Below are 23,012 nucleotides of genomic sequence, written 5' to 3' on the forward strand. Positions count from 1 at the left end.
TGAGATGGTTTGGGATGATTTGGACCGCAGAGTGAAGGAAAAGCAGCCAACAAGTGCTCAGCATATGTGGGAACTCCTTCAAGACTGTTGGAAAAGCATTCCTCATGAAGCTGGTTGAGAGAATGCCAAGAGTGTGCAAAGCTGTCATCAAGCCAAAGGGTGGCTACTTTGAAGAATCTCAAATATAAAATATATTTGGATTTATTCAACACTTTTTTGGTGACTACATGATTCCATGTGTTATTTCATAGTTTTGATGTCTTCATTATTATTCTACAATGTAGAAAATAGTAAAAATAAAGAAAAACCCTTGTACATTTGGAGAAAAACAAGTTATATAAACTATGGCTAGCTAGCTAATAGCACTAGCATTGTTTTCAATGAGAGCTAGCTAACCAGCTAGCTAACAAACAATTCAACAACAGTATAATTTAGGATTGTAAAAAACCACTTTAACAGGCTATGTATTTTATGTATCATAACTATATACACTGTTCAATTATTTAGCCATTTAAACAATTTTATTTTGGGATAAACTCTGTTTTGCCATAGCCCTCCTTGGCTTCCAAGGGTTTGAAATGTGAGCTTGTCTGAGGTGTCGGGCTCGATGACAGTTGCTATCCATCAGAGCATTGCGATTGGTTGCCCAAAATTCTGGGGCGGGGCTTAGAGAAGGGTAAATTGTATATCTAACTAATATCCATATGTTCCTGTATAACTAGGCAACCACGAGACTGACAACATGAACCAGATGTATGGTTTTGAGGGGGAGGTGAAGGCCAAGTACACCGCTCAGATGTTCACGCTCTTCAGTGAGGTCTTCCAGTGGCTGCCTCTAGCACAGTGCATCAATGGCAAAGTCCTGGTAGGTAAACCTGACCTGTGACCCCTAACCTCTGACCCAGTGCATCAACGGCAAGGTCCTGGTAGGTAATGCTGCGTTCATAACCAAGTGGGAAGGTCGTAAATACGAGTTGGTACATTCACGTTTTGAACTAGGATTGGGTCATATTACGATAGTATCGGATATCAAACATGATTAACAAAAAAATAAAATAATAATAAAGAAGCTATATACAGGGGGGTACCGGTACAGAGTCAATGGGAAATAACAGTAGGGAGGCTATATACAGGGGGTACTGGTACAGAGTCAATGTGAAATAACAGTAGGGAGGCTATATACAGGGGGTACCGGTACAGAGTCAATGGGAAATAACAGTAGGGAGGCTATATACAGGGGGTACTGGTACAGAGTCAATGTGAAATAACAGTAGGGAGGCTATATACAGGGGGGTACCGGTACAGAGTCAATGTGAAATAACAGTAGGGAGGCTATATACAGGGGGTACCGGTACAGAGTCAATGGGAAATAACAGTATGGAGGCTATATACAGGGGGTACCGGTACAGAGTCAATGTGTAATAACAGTATGGAGGCTATATACAGGGGGTACCGGTACAGAGTCAATGTGTAATAACAGTATGGAGGCTATATACAGGGGGTACAGGTACAGAGTCAATGGGAAATAACAGTAGGGAGGCTATATACAGGGGGTACTGGTACAGAGTCAATGTGTAATAACAGTAGGGAGGCTATATACAGGGGGTACCGGTACAGAGTCAATGGGAAATAACAGTAGGGAGGCTATATACAGGGGGTACCGGTACAGAATCAATGGGAAATAACAGTAGGGAGGCTATATACAGGGGGTACCGGTACAGAGTCAATGGGAAATAACAGTAGGGAGGCTATATACAGGGGGTACTGGTACAGAGTCAATGGGAAATAACAGTAGGGAGGCTATATACAGGGGGTACCGGTACAGAGTCAATGTGAAATAACAGTAGGGAGGCTATATACAGGGGGTACTGGTACAGAGTCAATGTGTAATAACAGTAGGGAGGCTATATACAGGGGGTACTGGTACAGAGTCAATGTGTAATAACAGTAGGGAGGCTATATACAGGGGGTACCGGTACAGAGTCAATGGGAAATAACAGTAGGGAGGCTATATACAGGGGGTACCGGTACAGAGTCAATGTGAAATAACAGTAGGGAGGCTATATACAGGGGGTACTGGTACAGAGTCAATGTGTAATAACAGTAGGGAGGCTATATACAGGGGGTACCGGTACAGAGTCAATGGGAAATAACAGTAGGGAGGCTATATACAGGGGGTACCGGTACAGAGTCAATGGGAAATAACAGTAGCGAGGCTATATACAGGGGGTACCGGTACAGAGTCAATGGGAAATAACAGTAGGGAGGCTATATACAGGGGGTACCGGTACAGAGTCAATGGGAAATAACAGTAGGGAGGCTATATACAGGGGGTACCGGTACAGAGTCAATGGGAAATAACAGTAGGGAGGCTATATACAGGGGGTACCGGTACAGAGTCAATGGGAAATAACAGTAGGGAGGCTATATACAGGGGGTACCGGTACAGAATCAATGGGAAATAACAGTAGGGAGGCTATATACAGGGGGTACCGGTACAGAGTCAATGGGAAATAACAGTAGGGAGGCTATATACAGGGGGTACTGGTACAGAGTCAATGGGAAATAACAGTAGGGAGGCTATATACAGGGGGTACCGGTACAGAGTCAATGTGAAATAACAGTAGGGAGGCTATATACAGGGGGTACTGGTACAGAGTCAATGTGTAATAACAGTAGGGAGGCTATATACAGGGGGTACCGGTACAGAGTCAATGGGAAATAACAGTAGGGAGGCTATATACAGGGGGTACCGGTACAGAGTCAATGTGAAATAACAGTAGGGAGGCTATATACAGGGGGTACTGGTACAGAGTCAATGTGTAATAACAGTAGGGAGGCTATATACAGGGGGTACCGGTACAGAGTCAATGGGAAATAACAGTAGGGAGGCTATATACAGGGGGTACCGGTACAGAGTCAATGGGAAATAACAGTAGCGAGGCTATATACAGGGGGTACCGGTACAGAGTCAATGGGAAATAACAGTAGGGAGGCTATATACAGGGGGTACCGGTACAGAGTCAATGGGAAATAACAGTAGGGAGGCTATATACAGGGGGTACCGGTACAGAGTCAATGGGAAATAACAGTAGGGAGGCTATATACAGGGGGTACCGGTACAGAGTCAATGGGAAATAACAGTAGGGAGGCTATATACAGGGGGTACTGGTACAGAGTCAATGGGAAATAACAGTAGGGAGGCTATATACAGGGGGTACCGGTACAGAGTCAATGGGAAATAACAGTAGGGAGGCTATATACAGGGGGTACCGGTACAGAATCAATGGGAAATAACAGTAGGGAGGCTATATACAGGGGGTACCGGTACAGAGTCAATGGGAAATAACAGTAGGGAGGCTATATACAGGGGGTACTGGTACAGAGTCAATGGGAAATAACAGTAGGGAGGCTATATACAGGGGGTACCGGTACAGAGTCAATGTGAAATAACAGTAGGGAGGCTATATACAGGGGGTACTGGTACAGAGTCAATGGGAAATAACAGTAGGGAGGCTATATACAGGGGGTACTGGTACAGGGTCAATGGGAAATAACAGTAGGGAGGCTATATACAGGGGGTACCGGTACAGAGACAATGTGAAATAACAGTAGGGAGGCTATATACAGGGGGTACCGGTACAGAGTCAATGGGAAATAACAGTAGGGAGGCTATATACAGGGGGTACCGGTACAGAGTCAATGGGAAATAACAGTAGGGAGGCTATATACAGGGGGTACCGGTACAGAGTCAATGGGAAATAACAGTAGGGAGGCTATATACAGGGGGTACCGGTACAGAGTCAATGGGAAATAACAGTAGCGAGGCTATATACAGGGGGTACCGGTACAGAGTCAATGGGAAATAACAGTAGGGAGGCTATATACAGGGGGTACCGGTACAGAGTCAATGGGAAATAACAGTAGCGAGGCTATATACAGGGGGTACCGGTACAGAGTCAATGGGAAATAACAGTAGGGAGGCTATATACAGGGGGTACCGGTACAGAGTCAATGGGAAATAACAGTAGGGAGGCTATATACAGGGGGTACTGGTACAGAGTCAATGGGAAATAACAGTAGGGAGGCTATATACAGGGGGTACCGGTACAGAGTCAATGGGAAATAACAGTAGGGAGGCTATATACAGGGGGTACTGGTACAGAGTCAATGGGAAATAACAGTAGCGAGGCTATATACAGGGGGTGCTGGTACAGAGTCAATGGGAAATAACAGTAGGGAGGCTATATACAGGAGGTACCGGTACAGAGTCAATGGGAAATAACAGTAGCGAGGCTATATACAGGGGGTACCGGTACAGAGTCAATGGGAAATAACAGTAGGGAGGCTATATACAGGGGGTACTGGTACAGAGTCAATGGGAAATAACAGTAGGGAGGCTATATACAGGGGGTACCGGTACAGAGTCAATGTGCGGGAGCACTGGTTAGTCGAGGTAATTGAGGTAATATGTACATGTGGGTGGAGTTAAAGTGACTATGCATAAATAATTAACAGAGTAGCAGCAGCGTAAAAGAGGGGGTTGGGTGGGAACAATGCAAATAGTCAGAGTAGCCATGATTAGCTGTTCAGGAGTCTTATGGCTTGGGGGTAGAAGCTGTTAAGAAGCCTTTTGGACCTAGACTTGGCGCTCCGGTACCGTTTGCCGTGCGGTAGCAGAGAGAACAGTCTATGACTAAGTTGGCTGGAGTCTGACCATTTTTAGGGCCTTCCTCTGACACAGCCTGGTATAGAGGTCCTGGATGGCAGGAAGCTTGGCCCAGTGATGTATTGGGCCGTACGCACTACCCTCTGTGGGGCCTTGCGGTCGGAGGCCGAGCAGTTGCCATACCAGACCGTGACATGGCACCACACGGCCAGGTCTCTGACCTCCTCCCTATAGGCTGTCTCATCGTTGTCGGTGATCAGGCCTACCACTGTTGTGTCGTCAGCGAACTTAATGATGGTGTTGGAGTCGTGCCTGGCCATGCAGTCATGGGTGAACAGGGAGTGCAGGAGGGGACTGAGCACGCACCCCTGAGGGGCCCCCGTGTTGAGGATCAGCGTGGCAGATGTGTTGTTACCTATCCTTACCACCTGGGGGCGGCCCGTCAGGAAGTCCAGGATCCAGTTGCAGAGGGAGGTGTTTAGTCCCTGGGTCCTTAGCTTAGTGATGAGCTTTGAGGGCACTATGGTGTTTAACACTGAGCTGTAGTCAATGAACAGCATTCTCACATAGGTGTTTCTTTTGTCCAGGTGGGAAAGGGCAGTGTGGAGTGCAGTAGAGATTGCATAATCTGTGGATCTTTTGGGGAGGTATGCTAATTGGAGTGGGTCTAGGGTTTCTGGGATAATGGTGTTAATGTGAGCCGTGACCAGCCTTTCAAAGCACTTCATGGCTACAGACGTGAGTGCTACTGGTCGGTAGTCATTTAGGCAGGTTATCTTGGCATTCTTAGGCACAGGGAATATGGTGGTCTGCTTGAAACATGTAGGTATTACAGACTCAGTCAGGGACAGGTTGAAAATGTCAGTGAAGACACTTGCCAGTTGGTCAGCTCGTGGTCAGAGGACACGTCCTGGTAATCTGTCTGGCCCTGCGGCCCTGTTTAAAGGTCTTACTCACATCGGCTATGGAGACGTGATCACACAGTCGTCCGGAACAGCTGATGCTCTCATGCATGCTTCAGTGTTGCTTGCCTCGAAGCGAGCATAGAAGTAATTTAACTTTTCTGGTAGGCTCGTATCACTGGGCAGCTCTCGGCTGTGCTTCCCTTTGTAGTCTGTAATAGTTTGCAAGCCTTGCCACATCCAACGAGCGTCGGAGCCGGTGTAGTACGATTCAATCTTAGTCCTGTATTGGCCTATCAAAAGCATTAAGACAAGCTGAAGTTATGAAGAGTATTTCCCAAATAGGCTATTATTATTATTATTATTATTATTATTATAATATTCTAATAGTGTTTAATGTCCTAAAGTTGGAGCTTTCAAATAGGAACAATTCAGAAAGTAATTATATTGGCGAGTCTCTTGCACACCTTTTATTTTGAATGACAAATATAACAGGCAACAAGAAGTGAAATTGAGCGAACTATAGCAAGACCTCTGGAATGAGATTATAATCAACTATAGCAAGACCTCTGGAATGAGATTATAATCAACTATAGCAAGACCTCTGGAATTAGATTATAATCAACTATAGCAAGACCTCTGGAATGAGATTATAATCAACTATAGCAAGACCTCTGGAATGAGATTATAATCAACTATAGCAAGACATGTAAAAATAATTTAAAGCTTATGAAGGAACTAAACTCAGCAAAAAAAGAGACGTCCGCTCACTGTCAACTGCGTTTATTTTCAGAAAACGTAACGTGTAAATATTTGTATGAACATGTGGTCCTCTGTAGCTCAATTGGTAGAGCATGGCACTTGTAACGCCAGGGTAGTGGGTTCGATCCCCGGGAACACCTATACGTTTTAAAAAATGTATGCGCACATGACTGCAAGTCGCTTTGGATAAAAGCATCTGCTAAATGGCATATTATTATTATTATTATAACAAGCTTCAACAACTGAGACATCAACTGAACAACTTCCACAGACATGTGACTAACAGAAATGAAATAATGTGTCCCTGAACAAAGGGGGGGTCAAAATCAAAAGTAACAGTCAGTATCTGGTGTGGCCACCAGCTGCATTAAGTACTGCAGTGTATCTCCTCCTCATGGACTGCACCAGATTTGCCAGTTCTTGCTGTGAGATGTTACCCCACTCTTCCACCAAGGCACCTGCAAGTTCCCAGACATTTCTGGGGGGAATGGCCCTAGCCCTCACCCTCCGAACTAACAGGTCCCAGACGTGCTCAATGGGATTGAGATCCGGGCTCTTCGCTGGCCATGGCAGAACACTGACATTCCTGTCTTGCAGGAAATCACGTACAGAACGAGCAGTATGGCTGGTGGCATTGTCATGCTGGAGGGTCATGTCAGGATGAGCCTGCAGGATGGGTACCACACGAGGGAGGAGGATGTCTTCGCTGTAACGCACAGCGTTGATATTGCCAGCAATGACATCAAGCTCAGTCCGATGATGCTGTGACACACCACCACAGACCATGACGGACCCTCCACCTCCAAATCGATCCCGCTCCAGAGTACAGGCCTCAGTGTAATGCTCATTCCTTAGACGATAAACCCGAATCCGACCATCACCCCTGGTGAGACAAAACCGCGACTCGTCAGTGAAGAGCCAGTACTGTCTGGTCCAGCGACGGTTGGTTTGTGCCCATAGGCAATGTTGTTGCCGGTGATGTCTGGTGAGGACCTGCCTTACAACAGGCCTACAAGCCCTCAGTCCAGCCTCTCTCAGCCTATTGCGGACAGTCTGAGCACTGATGGAGGGATTGTGCGTTCCTGGTGTAACTCGGGCTGTTGTTGTTGCCATCCTGTACCTGTCCCGCAGGTGTGATGTTCGGATGTACCGATGCTGTGCAGGTGTTGTTACACGTGGTCTGCCACTGCGAGGACGATCAGCTGTCCGTCCTGTCTCCCTGTAGGGCTGTCTTAGACGTCTCACAGTACAGACATTGCAATTGATTGCCCTGGCCACATCTGCAGTTCTCATGCCTCCTTGCAGCATGCCTAAGGCATGTTCACGCAGATGAGCAGGGACCCTGGGCATCTTTCTTTTGGTGTTTTTCAGAGTCAGTAGAAAGGCCTCTTTAGTTTTCATAACTGTGACATTAATTACCTACCGCCTATAAGCTGTTAGTGTCTTAACGACCGTTCCACAGGTGCATGTTCATTAATTGTTTATGGTTCATTGAACAAGCATGGGAAACCGTGTTTAAACCCTTTACATTGAAGATCTGTGAAGTTATTTGGATCCTGAAAAAGGGACGTTTCTTTTTTTGTTAATGTGTATATATTTTTTTTTTCTTCCATTATTAGCAATGTCATGGGAGGCTATATACAGAGGGTACCGGTACAGAGGGGAGGCTATATACAGAGGGTACCGGTACAGAGGTAATATGTACAGACGTGGTAAAAAGCTTTGAGAATGATACAAATACTAATTTTCACAAAGTCTGCTGCCTCAGTTTTGATTATGGCAATTTGCATATACTCCAGAATGTTATGAAGAGTGATCAGATGAATTGCAATTAATTGCAAAGTCCCTCTTTGCCATGAAAATGAACTTAATCCCCAAAAAACATTTCCACTGCATTTCAGCCCTGCCACAAAAGGACCAGCTGCCATCATGTCAGTGATTCTCTCGTTAACACAGGTGAGAGTGTTGACGAGGACAAGGCTGGAGATCACTCTGTCATGCTGATTGAGTTAGAATAACAGACTGGAAGCTTTAAAAGGAGGGTGGTGCTTGAAATCATTGTTCTTCCTCTATTAACCATGGTTACATTCAAGGAAATGTGCTGTCATCATTGCTTTGCACAAAAAGGGTTTCGTAGGCAAGGATATTGCTGCTAGTAAGATTGCACCTAAATCAACAATTTATCGGATCATCAAGAACTTCAAGGAGAGAGGTTCAATTGTTGTCTCCTAAAGTTGATTCAGCTGCGGGATCGGGGCACCACCAGTGCAGAGATTCCTCAGGAATGGTAGCAGGCAGGTGTGAGTGCATCTGCACGCACAGTGAGGCGAAGACTTTTGGAGGATGGCCTGGTGTCAAGAAGGGCAGCAAAGAAGCCACTTCTCTCCAGGAAAAACATCAGGGACAGACTGATATTCTGCAAAAGGTACAGGGATTGGACTGCTGAGGACTGGGGTAAAGTCATTTTCTCTGATGAATCCCCTTTCTGATTGTTTGGGGCAACCGGAACACACCTTGTCCGGAGAAGACAAGGTGAGCGCTACCATCAGTCCTGTGTCATGCCAACAGTAAAGCATCCTGAGACCATTCATGTGTGGGGTTGCTTCTCAGCCAAGGGAGTGGGCTCACTCACAATTTTAGCCATGAATAAAGAATGGTACCAACACATCCTCCGAGAGCAACTTCTCCCAACCATCCAAGAACAGTTTGGTGACGACCAATGCCTTTTCCAGCATGATGGAGCACCTTGCCATAAGGCAAAAGTGATAACTAAGTGGCTTGGGGAACAAAACATCTACATTTTGGGTCCATGGCCAGGAAACTCCCCAGACCTTAATCCCATTGAGAACTTGTGGTCGATCCTCAAGAGGCAGGTGGACAAATAAGCCCCCACAAATTCTGACAAACTCCAAGCATTGATTATGCAAGAATGGGCTGCCATCAGTCAGGATGTGGCCCAGAAGTTAATTGACAGCATGCCAGGGCGGATTGCAGAGGTCTTGAAAAAGAAGGGTCAACACTGCAAATATTGACTCTTTGCATAAACTTAATGTAATTGTCAATAAAAGCATTTGACACTTATGGAATGCTTGTAATTATACTTCAGTATACCATAGTAACATCTGACTATCTCATAACACTGAAGCAGCGAACTTTGTGAAGACCAATACTGGTGTCATTCTCAAAACGTTTGACCATGACTGTAGGCTACAACATACAGAAGCCATCACAATAATGATCCTGTTCTGGGAACAGCAGAGTTGCGTGCTCTGCAGCCGGGCCCTTGATGATTTACAACCCATCACACGACGCACAGCCAGTGAGGCCACTTGCACCAATAAAAACAGATTTGGCTCCAAATATATTTTGTCATGATTCCTCTCGTCCCTCCCGTAGCATGCAAGCTTGCGAAAGCGGTCCTTTTTAGCTGTCTTTTTGTGATCTTTTAAAAAACAACCTAATTTAAAAAGGGGCCGATACCATGGTATATCACAATGTTTAATGGGTACTTTATCGCCATAGGACCAAGGTTGACATCAACCCTAATAGGAAACATCAAACATGAAGGGTTGTGGTTGTTTTGCTCTTTTACTAGAAGTACACTCCCAGTCAAACGTTTGGACACACCTACATTGTAGAATAATAGTGAAGACATTAAAACTATGAAATAACACATATGGAATCATGTATTAACCAACAAAGTGTTAAAAAAATCAACAAATATTTTATATTTTAGATTCTTCAAATAGCCACCCTTTGCCTCGATATGAGCTTTGCACACTCTTGGCATTCTCTCAACCAGCTTCATGAGGTAGTCACCTGGAATGCATTTCAATTAACAGGTGTGCCTTCTTAAAAGTTAATTTGTGGAATTTCTTTACCTTAATGCGTTTGAGACAATCGTGTTGTGACAAGGTAGGGGTGGTATACAGAAGATAGCCCTATTTGGTAAAAGGACAAGTCCATATTATGGCAAGAACAGCTCAAGTAAGCAAAGAGAAACGACAGTCCATCATTACTTTAAGACATGAAGGTCAGTCGATCTGAAAAGTTTCTTCAAGTGCAGTCGCAAAAACCAAACGCTATGACGAAACTGTCTCATGAGGACCGCCACAGGAAAGGAAGGCCCAGAATTACCTCTGCTGCAGAGGATAAGTTCATTAGAGAGGAGACTGCGTGAATCAGGCCTTCATGGTCTGAGTGTGAAAAGCTGTCATGAAGGCAAAGGGTGGCTACTTTGAAAAATCTAAAATATACTTTTTTTGGTTACTACATGATTCCATATGTGTTATTTCATCGTTTTGATGTCTTCACTATTATTCTACAATGTAGAAAATAGTAAAAAATTAAGAAAAACCCTTGAATGAGTAGGTGTGTCAACTTTTGACTGGTACTGAATATCTAGAGCTGCTTTCTAAATCAAAAGGAAAAATAACAGAATAAATGTATCAACCATTTGTATTTTGCTCTGATCATAAACAACAACTGCTGAAGATGCTGCCATGCTTGCTGTCTTTTTGGTTAGGGTTAGGGTTGGGGTTAGGGTTAGGGTTAGGGGGTTAGGGTTCGGGTTAGAAGATGCTGCCATGCTTGCTGTCTTTTTGGTTAGGGTTAGGGTTAGGGTTAGGGTTAGGAGGTTAGGGTTAGGGTTAGGGGGTTAGGGTTAGAAGATGCTGCCATGCTTGCTGTCTTTTTGGTTAGGGTTAGGGTTAGGGGGTTAGGGTTAGGGGGTTAGGGTTAGAAGATGCTGCCATGCTTGCTGTTTTTTTGGTTAGGGTTAGGGTTAGGGGGTTAGGGTTAGGGTTAGAAGATGCTGCCATGCTTGCGGTCTTTTTTGTTGACAAATGACATGGTTCAAGTGGGAGACTTGCAGGATGATGATCGAGTTTCTCACTAGTAATTACCAGTTGGAAGGCCGTTCAAGTGGATTTTTCCCAGTCGTATGCTGGTATTTACGAAATTACGAGATGTTGTAAACGCAGCATAAACCTTACCCTGACCTTTAACTTCTGACCCCTAACCTTTGGCACAGTGCATCAACGGCAAAGTCCTTGGCCTTTTCTAAAGTCCGTCCTCTCTCCTCCGTGACCTGGAAACCGATAGTGGTCAAATGGTCAAGAAGAGTGTCAATTTGTTAGTAGGCGAAAGGAAGAGTGTCCTCCCCTCTTCGATACACATGACTATCCTCAATGAAATATGGTTATCTTACCTGAGTCCTTCGTGGAGTGTTTTGATATCTGTCACACCCCCTTTGAAGCAGTTGTTTTCTCACACACCATATCAACTGCAAAGTCCTGGGAAGAATCTCAATTGCATACTCCTCGCATCCTCTCTCCTCACATCCTCTCTCCTCACCTCATCTCTCCTCGCATCCTCTCTCCTCGCCTCCTTCTCAAAAGCCATTAAATGAGAAAGCCAGAGGTCCCTCCCCTCTGAACATACCCTAACCCTCCTCTAATGGGTTTTAAAAGGAGGTGAGGAGAGAGGAGGTGAGGAGAGAGGAGGTGAGGCGGTGAGGAGAGAGGAGGTGAGGAGAGAGGAGGTGAGAGAGGAGGTGAGGAGAGAGGAGGTGAGAGAGGAGGTGAGGAGAGAGGAGGTGAGAGAGGAGGTGAGGAGAGAGGAGGTGAGGAGAGAGGAGGTGAGGAGAGAGGATGTGAAGAGAGAGGAGGTGAGGAGAGAGGAGGTGAGGAGGTGAGGAGGTGAGGAGAGAGGAGGTGAGGAGAGAGGAGGTGAGGAGAGAGAAGGTGAGGAGAGAGGATGTGAAGAGAGAGGATGTGAGGAGAGAGGAGGTGAGGAGAGAGGAGGTGAGGAGAGATGACGTGAGGAGAGAGGAGAGAGGAGAGAGGAGGTGAGGAGAGAGGAGAGAGGAGGTGAGGAGAGAGGAGGTGAGGAGAGAGGAGGTGAGGAGAGAGGAGGTGAGGAGAGAGGAGGTGAGGAGAGAGGAGGTGAGGAGGTGAGGAGAGAGGAGGTGAGGAGAGAGGAGGTGAGGAGTTCTCCCCTGGTAGGTAACCTTGTCCTCTAACCTCTGACACCTGATCTGTGGCACAGTAGAACAGCAGAGTCATAGTAGGGTTAGGGTTAGGGTTAGAGTCATAGTAGGGTTAGGGTTAGGGTTAGGGTTAGAGTCATAGTAGGGTTAGGGTTAGGGTTAGGCTTCCAATGGGACAGTAGAACAGCAGAGTCATAGTAGGGTTAGGGTTAGGCTTCCAATGGGACAGTAGAACAGCAGAGTCATAGTAGGGTTAGGGTTAGGCTTCCAATGGGACAGTAGAACAGCAGAGTCATAGTAGGGTTAGGGTTAGGCTTCCAATGGGACAGTAGAACAGCAGAGTCATAGTAGGGTTAGGGTTAGGCTTCCAATGGGACAGTAGAACAGCAGAGTCATAGTAGGGTTAGGGTTAGGCTTCCAATGGGACAGTAGAACAGCAGAGTCATAGTAGGGTTAGGGTTAGGCTTCCAATGGGACAGTAGAACAGCAGAGTCATAGTAGGGTTAGGGTTAGGCTTCCAATGGCACAGTAGAACAGCAGAGTCATAGTAGGGTTAGGGTTAGGCTTCCAATGGCACAGTAGAACAGCAGAGTCATAGTAGGGTTAGGGTTAGGCTTCCAATGGGACAGTAGAACAGCAGAGTCATAGTAGGTTCCCTGTTAGGCTTACATTTACATTTACATTTTAGTCATTTAGCAGACGCTCTTAACCAGAGCGACTTACAGGAGCAATTAGGGTTAAGTGCCTTGCTCAAGGGCACATTAACGTCATTTAGCAGACGCTCTTAGCCAGAGCGACTCACAAATTGGTGCGTTCACCCTATAGCCAGTGGGATAACCACTTTACAAATCCAATGGTACAGTAGAACAGCAGAGTCATAGTAGGTTCCCTGTTAGGCTTCCAATGGCACAGTAGAACAGCAGAGTCATAGTAGGGTTAGGGTTAGGCTTCCAATGGCACAGTAGAACAGCAGAGTCATAGTAGGGTTAGGGTTAGGCTTCCAATGGGACAGTAGAACAGCAGAGTCATAGTAGGGTTAGGGTTAGGCTTCCAATGGGACAGTAGAACAGCAGAGTCATAGTAGGGTTAGGCTTCCAATGGGACAGTAGAACAGCAGAGTCATAGTAGGGTTAGGGTTAGGCTTCCAATGGGACAGTAGAACAGCAGAGTCATAGTAGGGTTAGGGTTAGGCTTCCAATGGGACAGTAGAACAGCAGAGTCATAGTAGGGTTAGGGTTAGGCTTCCAATGGGACAGTAGAACAGCAGAGTCATAGTAGGGTTAGGGTTAGAGTCATAGTAGGGTTAGGCTTCCAATGGCACAGTAGAACAGCAGAGTCATAGTAGGGTTAGGGTTAGGCTTCCAATGGGACAGTAGAACAGCAGAGTCATAGTAGGGTTAGGGTTAGGCTTCCAATGGGACAGTAGAACAGCAGAGTCATAGTAGGGTTAGGGTTAGGCTTTCAATGGGACAGTAGAACAGCAGAGTCATAGTAGGGTTAGGGTTAGGCTTCCAATGGGACAGTAGAACAGCAGAGTCATAGTAGGGTTAGGGTTAGGCTTCCAATGGGACAGTAGAACAGCAGAGTCATAGTAGGGTTAGGGTTAGGCTTCCAATGGCACAGTAGAACAGCAGAGTCATAGTAGGGTTAGGGTTAGGCTTCCAATGGGACAGTAGAACAGCAGAGTCATAGTAGGGTTAGGGTTAGGCTTCCAATGGGACAGTAGAACAGCAGAGTCATAGTAGGGTTAGGGTTAGGCTTCCAATGGGACAGTAGAACAGCAGAGTCATAGTAGGGTTAGGGTTAGGCTTCCAATGGGACAGTAGAACAGCAGAGTCATAGTAGGGTTAGGGTTAGGCTTCCAATGGCACAGTAGAACAGCAGAGTCATAGTAGGGTTAGGGTTAGGCTTCCAATGGGACAGTAGAACAGCAGAGTCATAGTAGGGTTAGGGTTAGGCTTCCAATGGGACAGTAGAACAGCAGAGTCATAGTAGGGTTAGGGTTAGGCTTCCAATGGGACAGTAGAACAGCAGAGTCATAGTAGGGTTAGGGTTAGGCTTCCAATGGGACAGTAGAACAGCAGAGTCATAGTAGGGTTAGGGTTAGAGTTAGAGTCATAGTAGGGTTAGGGTTAGGGTTAGTGTTAGGCTTCCAATGGGACAGTAGAACAGCAGAGTCATATTAGGGTTAGGCTTCCAATGGTACAGTAGAACAGCAGAGTCATAGTAGGGTTAGGGTTAGGCTTCCAATGGTACAGTAGAACAGCAGAGTCATAGTAGGGTTAGGGTTAGGGTTAGAGTCATAGTAGGGTTAGGGTTAGGCTTCCAATGGGACAGTAGAACAGCAGAGTCATAGTAGGGTTAGGGTTAGGGTTAGAGTCATAGTAGGTTCCCTGTTAGGCTTCCAATGGGACAGTAGAACAGCAGAGTCATAGTAGGTTCCCTGTTAGGCTTCCAATGGTACAGTAGAACAGCAGAGTCATAGTAGGTTCCCTGTTAGGCTTCCTGTTAGGCTTCCAATGGTACAGTAGAACAGCAAAGTCATAGTAGGTTCCCTGTTAGGCTTCCAATGGGACAGTAGAACAGCAGAGTCATAGTAGGGTTAGGGTTAGGCTTCCAATGGGACAGTAGAACAGCAGAGTCATAGTAGGGTTAGGGTTAGGCTTCCAATGGGACAGTAGAACAGCAGAGTCATAGTAGGTTCCCTGTTAGGCTTCCTGTTAGGTTCCCTGTTAGGCTTCCTGTTAGGTTCCCTGTTAGGCTTCCTGTTAGGTTCCCTGTTAGGCTTCCTGTTAGGTTCCCTGTTAGGCTTCCTGTTAGGTTCCCTGTTAGGCTTCCTGTTAGGTTCCCTGTTAGGCTTCCTGTTAGGTTCCCTGTTAGGCTTCCTGTTAGGTTCCCTGTTAGGCTTCCTGTTAGGTTCCCTGTTAGGCTTCCTGTTAGGTTCCCTGTTAGGCTTCCTGTTAGGTTCCCTGTTAGGCTTCCTGTTAGGTTCCCTGTTAGGCTTCCTGTTAGGCTTCCTGTTAGGTTCCCTGTTAGGCTTCCTGTTAGGTTCCCTGTTAGGCTTCCTGTTAGGCTTCCTGTTAGGTTCCCTGTTAGGCTTCCTGTTAGGTTCCCTGTTAGGCTTCCTGTTAGGTTCCCTGTTAGGCTTCCTGTTAGGCTTCCTGTTAGGCTTCCTGTTAGGTTCCCTGTTAGGCTTCCTGTTAGGTTCCCTGTTAGGTTCCCTGTTAGGTTCCCTGTTAGGCTTCCTGTTAGGCTTCCTGTTAGGTTCCCTGTTAGGCTTCCTGTTAGGTTCCCTGTTAGGCTTCCAATGGTACATCTGGACATCTGAGACGGTTGTCTATAGTTGTGTTGTCTGTGCCAGGTGATGCACGGGGGGCTCTTCAGTGAGGACGGAGTGATGCTGGATGATCTGAGGAAGATCGACAGGAACAGACAGCCCCCAGACTCTGGTAAGATCAATCAATGAATCAATAGCTTTATCAATATCTTTATTGTCCTGTTTAGGACCTACGAATAAGTGTTTTTTGTTTTCTTCAGGTCCTATGTGTGATCTTCTCTGGTCAGATCCACAGCCACAGGTTTGGTGTCCAGCACCACCCTAGAAATACACACCGTTATCAACAATAATCTGCTTGAAATAACTACTGCATGATGTCATCTGTCTACTTAAATGATCATCCTGAATATCTTCGTTCCCCCGTCTGTCTCTCAGAATGGCCGGTGTGTCTCTAAGCGAGGTGTGAGCTGTCAGTTTGGTCCTGACGTCACTGAGCGGTTCCTGGACCAGAACAAGCTGGATTACATCGTCCGCAGTCATGAGGTCAAGGCTGAGGGTTATGAGGTCACACACTCAGGGAAGTGCATCACAGTCTTCTCAGCGCCCAACTACTGGTGACTATGGCAACAGACTCACTATTCAATCCAACTTCAGTGATTCGATCTTGCATTGCCAGATTTAAAATAATAACATCTATTGTAAGACTTTCAAATGTCACCCCCCTCTAAAGCCTTAGAGTTTAAGATGACAGTAACAGTATTGGCTCTTCCTCTTATTCCTCCCTTCCTCCCTCCCTTCCTCCCTCTCTTCCTCCCTCTCTCCCTCTCTTCCTCCCTCTCTCCCTCCCTCCCTTCCTCCCTCTCTACCTCCCTCTCTACCTCCCTTCCTCCCTCTCTCCCTCCCTTCCTCCCTCTCTACCTCCCTTCCTCCCTCTCTACCTCCCTCCCTCTCTCTCTCTACCCCCCAGTGATCAGATGTGTAACAAAGGAGCGTACATCCACCTCAGTGGATCAGACCTCAAACCACAGTTTCACCAGTTCACTGCTGTGGTCAGTACATCTATTATATATGATACACAACCGGTCAAAAGTTTTTTAGAACACCTACTCATTCAAGGGCTTTTCTTTATTTTTACTATTTTCTACATTGTAGAATAATAGTGAAGACATCAAAACTATGAAATAACACATATGGAATCATGTAGGAACCAAAAAAGTGTTAAACAAATCAAAATATATTTTATATTTGAGCTTCTTCAAATAGCCACCCTTTGCCTTGATGACAGCTTTGTACACTCTTGGCATTCTCTCAACCAGCTTCACCTGGAATGCTTTTCCAACAGTCTTGAAGGAGTTCCCACATATGCTGTGCACCTGTTGGCTGCTTTTCCTTCACTCTGCGGTCCGACTCATCCCAAACCATCTCAATTGGGTTGAGGTCGGGTGATTGTGGAGGCCAGGTCATCTGATGCAGCACTCCATCACTCTCCTTCTTGGTCAAATAGCCCTTACACAGCCTGGAGGTGTGTTGGATCATTGTCCTGTTGAAAAACAAATGATAGTCCCACTAAGCCCAAACCAGATGGGATGGCGTATCGCTGCAGAATTATGTGGTAGCCATTCTGGTTAAGTGTGCCTTGAATTCTAAATAAATCACAGACAGTGTCACCAGCAAAGCACCCCCACACCATCACACCTCCTCCTCCATTCTTCACGGTGGGAACCACACATGCAGAGATCATCCGTTCACCCACACAGCGTCTCACAAAGACACGGCGGTTGGAACCAAAAATCTCAAATTTGGACTCCAGACCAAAGGACAGATTTCCACCGGTCTAATGTCCATTGCTCGTGTTTCTTGGCCCAAGCAGGTCTCTTCTTCTTATTGGTGTCCGTTAGTAGTGGTTTCTTTGCAGCAATTCGACCATGAAGGCCTGATTCACACAGTCTCCTCTGAACAGTTGATGTTGAGATGTGTCTGTTACTTGAACTCTGTGAAGCATTTATTTGGGCTGCAATTTCTGAGGCTGGTAACTCTAATGAACGTATCCTATGCAGCAGAGGTAACTCTGGGTCTTCCATTCATGTGGCGGTCCTCATGAGAGCCAGTTTCATCATAGCGCTTGATGGTTTTTGTGACTGTACTTGAATAAACTTTTAAAGTTCTTGAAATGTTCCATATTGACTGACCTTCATGTCTTAAAGTAATGATGGACTGTCATTTCCCTTTGCTTATTTGAGCTGTTCTTGCCATAATATGGACTTGGTCTTTTACCAAATAGGGCTATCTTCTGTATACCACCCCTACCTTGTCACAACACAACTGATTGACTCAAACGCATTAAGAAGGAAATAAATTCCACAAATTAACTTTTAACAAGGTACACCTGTTAATTGAAACGCATTCCAGGTGACTACCTCATGAAGCTGGTTGAGAGAATGCCAAGAGTGTGCAAAGCTGTCATCAAGGCAAAGGGTGGCTACTTTGAAGAATCTCAAATATACAAACACTTTTTTGGTTACTACATGATTCCATATGTGTTATTTCATAGTTTTGATGACTTCACTATTATTCTACAATGTAGAAAATAGTAAAAATTAAGAAAAAGCCTTGAATTAGTTGGTGTTCTAAAACTTTTGATCGGTTGTGTATGTCGTTACTGTGAGCCAGACCATACTAACCCTAACTAACCTAGTTCACTGCTGTGGTCAGTACATCTCCTTAGTTACAGTTCCTTTCAGGCCTTTAAATCAAATAAATGTTTCTTCTGTCTTTATGAAATTATCATTACTCTCATTACCCTCTCTGTCTTTCTCTCTCCCCTCCACAGCCTCATCCGAATGTGAAGCCCATGGCATACGCCAACTCCCTGATGCAGATGGGGATGATGTAGATGCCACGCCCACGTCACTCAGCCTGACCCCTGACCCCTCCCTCCTGGCCGACAACACCCACCACTCCATCCAGCACTTCGACAACAACATGCCCTGGTCCACTGGTCCATACTCTGTTCCATGGGATCCCTCTCTCCAAGCCAGTCCTGTGTAGCTCCCTACCCCTTCCCCTTGGCCCCAACCCTTTGATCTTTGTAGATCTGTTGGGTCTGGATCAGCACTGTAGTGATGGAGCTTTCACCATATAGCTGTCACTTTATATTCCCTCCTGTTTCATTCAGAGTAGTCAACATGGTGGGGTAATGGTAGCTAAGGAAGGAAGAGTCAACATGGTGGGGTAATGGTAGCTAAGGTAGGAAGAGTCAACATGGTGGGGTAATGGTAACTAAGGTAGGAAGAGTCAACATGGTGGGGTAATGGTAGCTAAGGAAGGAAGAGTCAACATGGTGGGGTAATGGTAACTAAGGTAGGAAGAGTCAACATGGTGGGGTAATGGTAGCTAAGGAAGGAAGAGTCAACATGGTGGGGTAATGGTAACTAAGGTAGGAATAGTCAACATGGTGGGGTAATGGTAGCTAAGGTAGCTCGAGCTCCTGAGTGGCGCAGTGGTCTAAGGCACTGCATCGCAGTGCTAACTGTGCCACTAGAGATCCTGGTTCGAATCCAGGCTCTGTCGCAGCCGGCCGCGACCGGGAGACTCAAGGGCGGCACACAATTGGCCCAGCGTCGTCCAGGGTAGGGGAGGGAATGGCCGGCAGGGATGTAGCTCAGTTGATAGAGCATGGCGTTTGCAACGCCAGGGTTGTGGGTTCGTTTCCCATGGGGGGCCAGTATGAAAAAAAATTAATGTATTCACTAACTGTAAGTCGCTCTAGATAAGAGCGTCTGCTAAATGACTAAAAATGTAAAAAAAAAAATAGTAAAACATGGTGGGGTAATGGTAACTAAGGTAGGAAGAGTCAACATGGTGGGGTAATGGTAGCTAAGGAAGGAAGAGCCAACATGGTGGGGTAATGGTAACTAAGGTAGGAAGAGTCAACATGGTGGGGTAATGGTAGCTAAGGAAGGAAGAGTCAACATGGTGGGGTAATGGTAACTAAGGTAGGAAGAGTCAACATGGTGGGGTAATGGTAGCTAATGTAGGAAGAGTCAACATGGTGGGGTAATGGTAGCTAAGGTAGGAAGAGTCAACATGGTGGGGTAATGGTAGCTAAGGTAGGAAGAGTCAACATGGTGGGGTAATGGTAACTAAGGTAGGAAGAGTCAACATGGTGGGGTAATGGTAACTAAGGTAGGAAGAGTCAACATGGTGGGGTAATGGTAACTAAGGTAGGAAGAGTCAACATGGTGGGGTAATGGTAGCTAAGGTAGGAAGAGTCAACATGGTGGGGTAATGGTAACTAAGGTAGGAAGAGTCAACATGGTGGGGTAATGGTGACTAAGGTAGGAAGAGTCAACATGGTGGGGTAATGGTAGCTAAGGTAGGAAGAGTCAACATGGTGGGGTAATGGTAGCTAAGGAAGGAAGAGTCAACATGGTGGGGTAATGGTAACTAAGGAAGGAAGAGTCAACATGGTGGGGTAATGGTAGCTAAGGAAGGAAGAGTCAACATGGTGGGGTAATGGTAACTAAGGAAGGAAGAGTCAACATGGTGGGGTAATGGTAGCTAATGAAGGAAGAGTCAACATGGTGGGGTAATGGTAGCTAAGGTAGGAAGAGTCAACATGGTGGGGTAATGGTAGCTAAGGTAGGAAGAGTCAACATGGTGGGGTAATGGTAACTAAGGTAGGAAGAGTCAACATGGTGGGGTAATGGTAACTAAGGTAGGAAGGGTCAACATGGTGGGGTAATGGTAGCTAAGGTAGGAAGAGTCAACATGATGGGGTAATGGTAACTAAGGTAGGAAGAGTCAACATGGTGGGGTAATGGTAACTAAGGTAGGAAGAGTCAACATGGTGGGGTAATGGTAGCTAAGGTAGGAAGAGTCAACATGGTGGGGTAATGGTAACTAAGGTAAGAAGAGTCAACATGGTTGGGTAATGGTAACTAAGGTAGGATGAAATATCTTCTACCGGCACAGTCAATAACTGGGTGTGTTCATTCTTGTATTGGTAAAATTGGAAAACTCAATCTCTCCCTAATTTCTGTCCATATATCAGTGTATCATTGGAGGCTGGAACCATAACCCTAATCATACTGTACCGTGGCTGCTGAGGGGAGAACGGCTCATAATGATGGCTGGAACCATAACCCTAATCATACTGTACCGTGGCTGCTGAGGGGAGGACTGCTCATAATGATGGCTGGAATGGAGTCAATGGAATGGTAACAAACATGTTGGATAGCCACGGTACAGTATGATTAGGGTTATGGTTCCAGCCATCATTATGAGCCGTTCTCCCCTCAGCAGCCACGGTACAGTATGATTAGGGTTATGGTTCCAGCCATCATTATGAGCCGTCCTCCACTCAGCAGCCACGGTACAGTATGATTAGGGTTATGGTTCCAGCCATCATTATGAGCCGTTCTCCCCTCAGCAGCCACGGTACAGTATGATTAGGGTTATGGTTCCAGCCATCATTATGAGCCGTTCTCCCCTCAGCAGCCACGGTACAGTATGATTAGGGTTATGGTTCCAGCCATCATTATGAGCCGTTCTCCCCTCAGCAGCCACGGTACAGTATGATTAGGGTTATGGTTCCAGCCATCATTATGAGCCGTTCTCCCCTCAGCAGCCACGGTACAGTATGATTAGGGTTATGGTTCCAGCCATCATTATGAGCCGTTCTGCCCTCAGCAGCCACGGTACAGTATTGATAGTGTATGGAGCTGGTTTGTACCAAAGAACTGGAATGATCAGCACTGTCACAGAAGTAAAACTGTTCTGCTACTGTAAGACATACTGTTGGTTGGCCTGCTGTTCAGTTTATAGTGTCTCTAGTTGGGGAGTGAGAGCAGCATGTATATACTACAGGATTGGTTCATCCATCCTGTGAAATATAGTTTTATTGAAGTTAAGTCTTCTTTTTTATAGTATGGCAGAAGTGAGTGTAAAAAATGTTGCCATGATTCCATCTTCAGGAGAAAACATGAACCTGGTTATTTGGCTCCAGTCTCTCTGCACGGTGCTGTTCATTACCAGTAGTCAGATGGTTTAGACATATGGACTGTACATGTAGGCTGTTCTTCACATTCACCAAAACTGATCCTTGTTCCGTTGTTATTTTGGGGGGGGGTGGGGGTGCGCTGCCCTCCAGATCTACCCTTCTGCTCAGTCAGTCTCCTGGCAGCTCCTGGCAGCTCCTGGCAGCTCCTCTGTCTCCTGGCAGCTCCTGGCAGCTCCTCTGTCTCCTGGCAGCTCCTGGCAGCTCCTGGCAGCTCCTGCACAACCCCTCTTCTCTCCCGACCTGCTTTGCTACAATGCCAAGCACTGGTGTGATGCTCCAACCCGCTCCACTGTTAGTCTACCAGTGACTTTGCCCATTTGCAGATGTATGGCTCAGATGTCCAGATACCAAGCCTCCCTCCTCTTCTCTCTCAAGCGCCCAGCTGCAATGTCCAATATTGGCCCTCAACTTTTTAGATCATGCTATACACTGAGGTGTATGTGTGTTTGTTTGTTTGTTTGTATGTATGTGTGTATATATATATACTGTATCATTGAAAATAAATTCTGTGTACATGTTTGGAGAAAAAAAGTGATTGAATAAATACACTTCCAGTCCAATGATTTTAAAATGAAATATATATTTTTTCTGTTGAAATGTCAGTACACAGGGTCTGCATTCGGACACTAGAGGGCAGCAATGATTCTGTCTCGAGTCAAGAAACTGACCTACTTACCAATATATTTGCTAATGCAGCTAAGTATGATGTTTAGACATATAGTTTGTTACCATGGTGTGTTTTGACATACCAACAGCCAAGTATAGTTCATTACCAGTCCATTGTGTCTTTACATTTACATTTAAGTCATTTAGCAGACGCTCTTATCCAGAGCGACTTACAAATTGGTGCATTCACCTTATAGCCAGTGGGATAACCACCACTGGCGGAGAGGGGGTGTAGAAGGATTACTGTTAGACTATTCCAGGTATTCCTTAAAGAGGTGGGGTTTCAAGTGTCTCTGGAAGGTGGTCAGTGACTCCGCTGTTCTGGCGTCGTGAGGGAGCTTGTTCCACCATTGGGGTGCCAGAGCAGCGAATAGCTTTGACTGGGCTGAGCGGGAACTGTGCTTCCGTAGAGGTAGGGGGGCTAGCAGGCCAGAGGTGGATGAACGTAGTGCCCTCGTTTGGGTGTAGGGTCTGATCAATCAATCAATCAATTTTATTTTATATAGCCCTTCTTACATCAGCTAATATCTCGAAGTGCTGTACAGAAACCCAGCCTAAAACCCCAAACAGCTAGTAATGCAGGTGTAGAAGCACGGTGGCTAGGAAAAACTCCCTAGAAAGGCGAAAACCTAGGAAGAAACCTAGAGAGGAACCAGGCTATGAGGGGTGGCCAGTCCTCTTCTGGC

The 23,012-nt window shown here is 46.0% G+C and overlaps 1 protein-coding gene across 2 annotated transcripts in view; it reads left to right on the top strand.

Annotated features, from left to right (window-relative positions):
- Positions 1-20,676, top strand: part of LOC311101822 (serine/threonine-protein phosphatase 5-like) — a 45,563-nt gene extending 24,887 nt beyond the window's left edge. Inside the window, exons 8-14 of one of the 2 annotated variants that reach the window (XR_014609952.1) lie at positions 723-865; positions 15,684-15,771; positions 15,860-15,900; positions 16,035-16,213; positions 16,567-16,648; positions 18,430-19,073; positions 19,443-20,676. Coding sequence is in view for 1 of the 2 variants with exons in the window: in XM_084143027.1 (XP_083999153.1) it covers positions 723-865; positions 15,684-15,771; positions 15,860-15,900; positions 16,035-16,213; positions 16,567-16,648; positions 18,430-18,492 (596 nt within the window). In the remaining variant the exon portion in view is untranslated. Of the gene's footprint in view, positions 1-722; positions 866-15,683; positions 15,772-15,859; positions 15,901-16,034; positions 16,214-16,566; positions 16,649-18,429 lie in introns of both variants that reach the window. The other variant, XM_084143027.1, reaches the window with a different exon arrangement.
- The last annotated feature ends 2,336 nt before the right edge of the window (positions 20,677-23,012 follow it).

This window comes from Coregonus lavaretus (assembly GCF_964263955.1).
Source record: "Coregonus lavaretus genome assembly, chromosome: 26".
NCBI lineage: Eukaryota > Metazoa > Chordata > Actinopteri > Salmoniformes > Salmonidae > Coregonus > Coregonus lavaretus.